Source organism: Rhagoletis zephyria, unplaced genomic scaffold (genome assembly GCF_001687245.7).
Source record: "Rhagoletis zephyria isolate East Lansing unplaced genomic scaffold, Rhagoletis_zephyria_1.1 Rzeph_scaffold_09515, whole genome shotgun sequence".
NCBI classification, from domain to species: Eukaryota; Metazoa; Arthropoda; class Insecta; order Diptera; family Tephritidae; genus Rhagoletis; species Rhagoletis zephyria.
Genome location: NW_016166593.1, coordinates 10739 through 19322, shown reverse-complemented (window position 1 = coordinate 19322; position 8584 = coordinate 10739). Strand labels below are relative to the sequence as shown.

General features: G+C 33.0%; 1 protein-coding gene across 1 annotated transcript in view; it reads right to left on the bottom strand.

Annotated features, from left to right (window-relative positions):
* Positions 1-579: 579 nt before the first annotated feature.
* LOC108375840 (meckelin) overlaps positions 580-8584 on the bottom strand; it is a 17764-nt gene continuing 9759 nt past the window's right edge. Inside the window, exons 5-11 of the mRNA XM_017631985.1 lie at positions 7815-8438; positions 7466-7735; positions 6827-7194; positions 2339-2495; positions 2177-2264; positions 1074-1237; positions 580-992 (exon numbers count right to left, since the gene is read on the bottom strand). Of these exons, the coding sequence (XP_017487474.1) occupies positions 912-992; positions 1074-1237; positions 2177-2264; positions 2339-2495; positions 6827-7194; positions 7466-7735; positions 7815-8438 (1752 nt within the window). The 3' untranslated portion in view covers positions 580-911. The remainder of the gene's footprint in view (positions 993-1073; positions 1238-2176; positions 2265-2338; positions 2496-6826; positions 7195-7465; positions 7736-7814; positions 8439-8584) is intronic.

Genomic DNA, 8584 nt, shown 5'->3' with positions numbered 1-8584 from the left:
GTGGTTTTGGTTTAAAAATACAAGACGCTATAAAATATGTACACCAGCTGAAAAACAAATTAATTATCTTTATGGTGGCGTCATTAGTTTTTTTATCGGTTATACCTACAGTTCGTAAGATATTAATATTTAAAAAATTTAAAAACTGAACTTTAACCTTCTAGAACGTCTTGATTTTTTTACTTGCGCCAAATAATTTTGGCATGGTTGAAATAAGCATAAAAAGTTCTATTGATCTGCAGTTTTCGTTTTTGCATAGCTGAACGGTCGGTTCCAGGAAATGATGAATAACTTCAATCAAAAATGCACATATTTATATATTTTTTAGTATTTCCATTAAAACACCAAATATATTGCAAATTCTCATAGAATAAATAATACACATTTTACTTCTAATTGTATACTTTGCGTACTTTTTGTAGTACCTTCCTACTACCGTTTTGCAAAAGGCGATCACATTCTTCCCCTTTCTCCTACTTCCAAAATACAAATCTAGATAAAGGAGTGTCAAATTTTAGGTGTCACAAATTACACAACCTTGTATTATTGAATCATGATGAGAAAGTGAAGTAGTCTTTCTGCCTGTTTTGATTTTTTATTCGAATATAAATGAAAGATTTGAGAAATATAAAGGGCTTTAGCAATTTCATCTTTAAAAAGGCTCAACTTTTATAAAACTCTATTTCATAAGTAAGAGTAATGCATTTAAATAATAGATCTCTCGATGTCGTCAAAGAAATCCTTCAATTCTGTTTTATATAGAAAAATTCTATTCTGAGATTAATGCACTGCTTATTTGTCAAACTAACTTAGAAACTAAATACGTACATAGATTCCCTAAAATATACATAACTTAAAATTCCGTAAATTGGTGATTGGATACCACTGCACTGATGACTTGATAGTTCAGATTACATCAGAAACCGTTGGTCAATGGAAGTTTTGGTTGTGACATTTTGGCGCACCCATTTATGGAAGATGTGCCGTAAGAGCTGTACAATAAATAAATAAATAAAAAACCCAAAAACATTCGTAAGGGTTGTGCGCACAAAAAATCTCGGGTTTCTAAGTACCTTATTGAGCAAATAAACGACGACAATTGCTGCTATTAAATTAGATGTCATCATGTACAAAGCCAAGAGCAACGCTAATTCCATTACGAATAGATTCAAACTATTACCATATAAAAGAAGTCGGTCAAACGATTTTTCACTATCAATATAGAATGTGCCTTTACCTGAAATGTTAAAAAAAAATTATTAGATATTTAGATTACTCTGGTTTATAGCAAAAAATGTTCTATGGATGCCACTATCCGATTTCTAGAATTTGTGCTTAATTTAGACCAAAATGATTAAGTTATCTCTGCCCGTTCAGGAGATATGGCCAATCAAAGAAATGATTATGTTAATTTTAATTTCGCAATTTTTCGCAAAGTAAGAGGATATTGCAAAATAAAGTATAGGGAAACAAATATTACCTGGACCTCTACCAAAGTACGAACCTATCTTGGTTATCCGAAATAAAAGGTTTTTAAGTGGCCCACTTGACGTATTTTGATGAAATTTGAACTTAAATTTTTTATTTTAAATTTTTTTTTTTCAGTCACTGCTTTACTAAACAATTAATATCTGAGGCCCTATATCGAGACACCCTTTAAAAATTCAAAATTTTCAGTTAAATCTTTGATATTCACTCTATCACATATATTTTTTGCAGATTTTTAAAAACCTGCAAACATGTTTTTTTAGCAACTTTCTAAATTGTTCGTTAACAAACGTATGGAAAAGTGGACTTGAAAAAAATTAAAAATCTTTTATAAATCTCTGACTCTGTCAATAAAAAAGTACTTATTGATTTTTTTGATACAACCAATATTTATCGAGATATGATGTGAAAAACAATGGCTTACGGCGGAACACCTAATATTTTTGTTGTTGTATAACTTTTGCAAATTTTATTTATTTTTTTCCTTCCTCGCGTTTTGCCATATCTTAGAGGTGTTTCTACATTATATTCAGTTTATATCAAAATCAAAAAAAAAATCATAATTTTCATTGAAATAGCTTGGATTGCCTCACATAGGAATTGGACAGTGGTGTCTGGACAACAAAAACAAAATTAAAATTTGTGATCCAGTGTTATTAATGCAAATTTACTGTATTTCGTAACTTACTTTCGGTCAAATAATTATTGAATTCACAGTTTAGTAGTTTTTCCATGAAAGTTTTCTCTTTTATAATATAATCCATGTCTTTGATAGCCTGCAATGAATCAAAGTTTGCATTCGAATACATTAAGAATAAGTACTTATGGTTTATTTTCCGAACTCACTTACATGGTCTATAAAAGCGCATAGAAACCGATTCAGACTGCTGTAAGCCGCCGAACTACGCTCCACAGCAGCGTCGATTGTGTTTATTTCTTTTTGAAAATGTGCTTGCGAAATGCTGTAAGACCGTTGGAAAGGGGCCATTAACTTCTCGAAGTAAATTCTATGTGAAAATATAGATACAAATTAAAAATATCATAGAATAGACACAAACATGGCTGTAAAAAGTAAAGAAGTCCAAGTTCGAGAGAACCCTGCAAACCAAAGACCCCGAATCTTAACGAAATCCTTAGCAGTATCTCATTTCTGTTATGATTTTTTTTACAAATCTTCAAAGAAAATTGTACAAAGCGGTTTACACGAACTAGTAAAGAAATTTCTGTACGAAAAATAAAAAAATTCTGAAAAATTTCTCCAAGAAATTCTTCACATAGCAGCATTATTATCATTGCTTAACCAATTTGCATCCGAAATTTCGTAAAAGAATCGAAGTGTGCAGGGTTTATTTTATTTTAGAAAATTCTGAAAAAGTCGGATGATTTCTCTACGATTCAGAACACTCTGAAAAAATGGTTTGCAGGGAAACGACATTATTTACACGGTGCATGTATTCACACATTTCTGAGGATTGGTATTTCATAGGAAGTGATTGTACTCGTAGTGAAAATTTGGTCAGTTACATACATATATGCAAAACTTTTCCAAAATTTTTATAATAATCCCAACAATTGAAGGAAAGCGGTTACTTTTTTCCAAGCTTTGACTAATTTAAATTTTGTTTAATTTTGCTTCACTAGTCACTGAAGTATTCTTCCAGTTTTTGGATTTTCTAACCTTGCATCAATTTTACAAAATTTTTTTGGCAATCGCTCCAACCGGCGATCGAACCTGGGACCTGCAGGCTTGTAGTACGAAGCATTCACCATTCGGCCATTTAGTATGCTGTACCAGGACCAACAACTAGGCCAAGTTTGGAAGAAATTGGTGTAGCGGTTACCAAGATATACACATGTAACCATAAGTGGGCGTGGCTACGCCCATTTGCCAAAAATTTATAATATTCATGTTTTCCGTCTCATCGTAAATATCAATTTTGAGTGAATTATCTTCAGTAGTTACTAAAATATCGCAGTTTTCGTATTTCTGAAAATTACCGTTATATGGGAGGTAGGCGTGGTTATTGTCCGATTTCGCCCATTTTCAATACCATCCGTCCTACGCCCAAAAGAAGTTCACGTACCATGTTTCGTTAAGATATCTAAATTTTTACTCGAGTTATCGTGTGCACAGACGGACGGACGGACGGACAGACAGTCACCGCTTAATCGATTTCTCTTTTCATTCTGATCATTTATGTATACATTTGTCTATATCTATCTCGATTCGTTTTGCCTGTTACAAACAATAACGGTTGTATAATACCCTTGTGCACAAGTGCGCTCGGGTATAAAAATAACGGTGATACTTTATTTGAGCCACAAGAACAAATGCACCAATTGAATTGGAGAATGTAGTTAATTTTTATACTGTACCTGTAAATAGTTTGTAGTACACAATACTCATATCTGTAGGATTTTTCATATGTTTTTGAGGAATTCGGTATTTTTTTTTGTGGCAACACCGTATTATTTGCAACTTATGTTTATTGAATTATGTTTAATAATTTTCATTTAAAATATAATTCAATCTATAACAGAAACCACATAAATAAAAGCTTCAAAGCTTGTACAGATTAAAAAAAACATTATCAAACTTAAAAACATTTTCATCATAATTTCCATATTTTTAATTAGAATATTTAAAAAACTTTCGGGTATGCAATTTTGTAGCCCATTCAATTTTAGTCTAATAAAATGCAAGTTTCAAGTCGCTAAAAATTGCCGTTCATTTTTTAGATTTTTTTTTTGTGGAGGGTGTTGCGCATTTTCTTCCATATAATGTATGATCAAAATCTTTATATGGAAAAAAATGTTTTGAAAAATGAAATTGATGAAATTTTTTTAAGTTTAATTAATTTTTTTTTTTTTTTTTACCTGTGCAAGCTTTGAAACCCTTATTTATGTGGTTTCTTTTATAGATTAAATTATATTTGAAATGAAAATTATTAAAAATAAATAAATAAACATAAGTTGCAAACAATATCGTTTTTAATTTCGGTGCTAATTAGTTGAACGCAGGTGTATGAGCGGGTTTGGATATGATGGACGCTAAAACTTATCGTTTCTAAGGATTTCCTCCTGCTTATTATTAGTTTAAAATAAAGAGCAACAATCAACTCAAAAGTGACACCAATATATATACCATAATGACTACATACCATACATAGACCATAATGGCTATATTTGCCTTTGCGATTGTAAATAAATAATTTCGATATGGTCTTAGTTTTAACTGGAAATGGAAATAAAACCATTATGGTTTTATTGGGCTTTTGAAAATTTATGTTGCCTTATGCTGAATTTCCACTAGGCATCAAATGGCGAAACTGACAAATGACAAAGTCGGGCATTAAAAACTAATCATGTCATTACATNTTATTAGTTTAAAATAAAGAGCAACAATCAACTCAAAAGTGACACCAATACATATACCATAATGACTACATACCATACATAGACCATAATGTCTATATTTGCCTTTGCGATTGTAAATAAATAATTTCGATATGGTCTTAGTTTTAACTGGAAATGGAAATAAAACCAATATGGTTTTATTGGGCTTTTGAAAATTTATGTTGCCTTATGCTGGATTTCCACTAGGCATCAAATGGCGAAAATGACAAATGACAAAGTCGGGCATTAAAAACTAATCATGTCATTACATTAAAAAAATAGTCATTAAGTTCATTTCCACATGGAATTTTTTTAAATGGCACACATTTTTTGTCATTTGAATGCCTAGAGGAAATTAGGCATTAGAAATAGTTAAACTATTTTTACAACAAAGAAACAAATTAAAATGACATTATTAAAAGGAAAAAAATAAATTAGGTACAACAACACGTCGAATTTGTTATCAAAATAACCCAGATTTTAATAAAAAGTAAAATGACAGTATTCAAATTATTTTAAGGTTAGTAATATACCTATGTATCAAAGATGAAAAATAAATTTATAAGAAGAAAGTATTTATAACAAACGAACTGATTTTTAACTGACTTAAAATAAAGGAGGAGGTTATCAATTCGTCGCGAACGCGAACCCCGCGACAATGGACACTTCCAAAATTTTATACTTATATATATATATATACATATGGGTATTTCCTGGGTTACGGACGCGACATTCGTACGACTTTAGAGTTAAATAAATCATACGAAAACTGAAGTCACGTGTAAAAAAATTTGCAGTTGTGTAGCTTTTATACCGTCCTTTGGTTGACAAAAAACTAGGTGCGCTTGGAACACTGAAGTCGAGAAAATCGATGAAAAGTAGGGCATAACGGACGCGACAAAAAAAGAAGTGATTTCAGAGTACATGTTAAAACTAAGCAAAACTCAGCGAATCGTGTAAGGTTTTCCTTTATTAAACATTCTTTAAATAAAGTCTGATTATGGACCGTTACAACCAATTCATTTTTAATCAGAAGCAATTCGTTGTTGATTTAATTTTGAGTTAAAATCTGGTAACGGACGCGACATATCGGACGCGACAGATATTCCCCCATACAATATTTTTACTAGTAACACATACTAAATTTAATTTTTTATTTAATTTTTTCAGTTCTTCTCTCCACAGTTTCCCGTTTTCAAAACCTCTTTTCGCCATCTGAATGCGAAATATAAAGCCGTTTAAATTCATTTACTTGCATTTTCGGTTTACCTTTTTTGGGAAATGCCCATATGTATATTACCTATTTTTTCTTTTCACTCATATCCGCCCATTTGACTTGTTCATATACTAATTTTTCATTGAAACTTTGAATTTTGTAGCTTTAACTTTTCAACAGTTGAACTAAAGGCATTTTATATTTTTTTTTGTTTTCAAAATGGTCGTGTCTATACAAAATTCCGTAGATAGCCATAAAGGCAAACTCAAAACGGTCATAAAGTCAATTGACATTGTGACCATCTCAAATGGACATAAGGCCCCTTGAAGTGGTCCTAATGTCAATTTCCAATATGGCCGCGGGCCTTATGTCACTCGACAATAATTTTGTCAACTGTAACTGGGTGACTATGCGCAGTTTTTTGCTTTATTACTCAATTGAAAAACTTAAAATTTAATCTTATTGTCCAACCAAAAGTTAGATAAAGCAAATTTGTGTTATTTCACTTACAATTGGGAAATAACATTGCCTTAGAGTGGTTTCAGAAGATACTAAGTTTTTCATATACTTATTATGTATGTATGCAGGTACATATAATAATCAGCCCTGTCCGAACTTAGAATTCTTCACTGCTTTATTTTAATTTTCGTTCTGAAATGAGAATCAGTCTTTTCCCATCCTGTTTGGAAAAAAATATTTTCACAAATTATTTTAATATCCACTTACCGCAGATTTATAGGTGGCAAAATTATGTAGCTCTGCTGATCCGAATCGCCTAGTAGGCCTTTGCGACTGCAGCGATTCTGTGAGTCCCGTTGCATTTGCACCACCATCGAGTACATATCCGTATCTGCAAACCCGTTTGGGGATCGTCCATGTATGTAGAAGCCGAAGTTGTGTTCCAACAACATAAATACCGAAACATTAGACAAGGAGCAGAGATCGATGAACTTTTGCAGGGGATCGCCAAAAGTACCGTTAACAACAAAATGTCGGATTATTAGTTGAGTGATGTAAATCAATATGCTAGCAGTTGCTAATAGAAAAAGTTGAAGAGCGATATCCTTGCTTATCAAAGGATTAGTAAGCCAAATCTGCAAGTGAATGNCAACATAAATACCGAAACATTAGACAAGGAGCAGAGATCGATGAACTTTTGCAGGGGATCGCCAAAAGTACCGTTAACAACAAAATGTCGGATTATTAGTTGAGTGATGTAAATCAATATGCTAGCAGTTGCTATTAGAAAGAGTTGAAGAGCGATATCCTTGCTTATCAAAGGATTAGTAAGCCAAATCTGAATCAAAAAGTGAATCAAATAATCTTTAATAACAAACCATCTTAGAATGTTTGGTTCTTCCTAACCTGCGCCAAAGGTAGCACCAAGAGGCCCTGCCACACAGGCGAGTGCTTTTGATTTAAGCTCAAACGGATCCATTCATTAGCAATGAAAATTATTCTCCAAGCCGAGACATTATCAGAGGCAAAAGTCCGTACACTGGAGCAGACGGAAGAAGTTTCCAGATTGTTCTTTAATGTGAAATGATTATTCTCACAAGTACGCGGTCGCTCCCAATCAATGAGAAACAGATCAAAATGACTGACGCGCCAGAGATGCACGCAAATGAAAACCAACTGCAATGAAATAAAATTCAATTTAAAAAGTTGCGCTTGCGAAGTTTTCACAGGCTTAGCTAGCATGCATGTTGTTTACCTTTAACAGAAAGGCTACATAAATTAGAATTTCCAATGAGCGTTGATCGTCTTTCATGACAGGCAATGTGATCTCAATGGTGCGTTGTGCCAGAAACTGTAATGGATAGACGAATATGTAGGAAAGGACGCTAAGCAAAATCGCATTCGCGGCATAAGAGATGAAGTGTAGCAGGAATTCCAGCAAACAAGAGGATGGCGCGCAAAACTCAGCAGTTACGGCGGTGCATCGTTTTCTAAAGTTATACATTTGCAGCAAGGCGAACGCTAATGCAGACAAAAGTAAGCTTGGCAACAATGACTCGAACATAAGTCTCCTATGCACGGCTTCTCCAACCCGCTTAAAAGTGATTTGCAATTTAAATGGATGTACTGAGTTGAGTGTCGCATTGGCGCTTAGGTCAATGTGCCGATAGCGCAGCTTTACAAGCGGCAAACCAATCTGATTGTGTTCATGAATTTCATAGTGCATTTCAAAATATTCTACATATCTTATGCTGCGGTAGAGTGAGAGCTTGAATCCGTCTTCATATTTAGCTTGCTGGACATGGCTGTGGATACGTCGAGGCTGTGCTTCGATTAGCTGAAAGCGTTTCACCAATTGCCATTCATCTGGTAGTGGCCGCTAAAATTATAAAAATTGTATGACACATGCGTAAGTATATATGTATGTACATACAAATGTATGTGTGTATTTATAAATTGCGAATATTTTGTATCACTTTACTAACATTTGGGTTTCATTTAATATCCATTGACCCCTAGTTATAG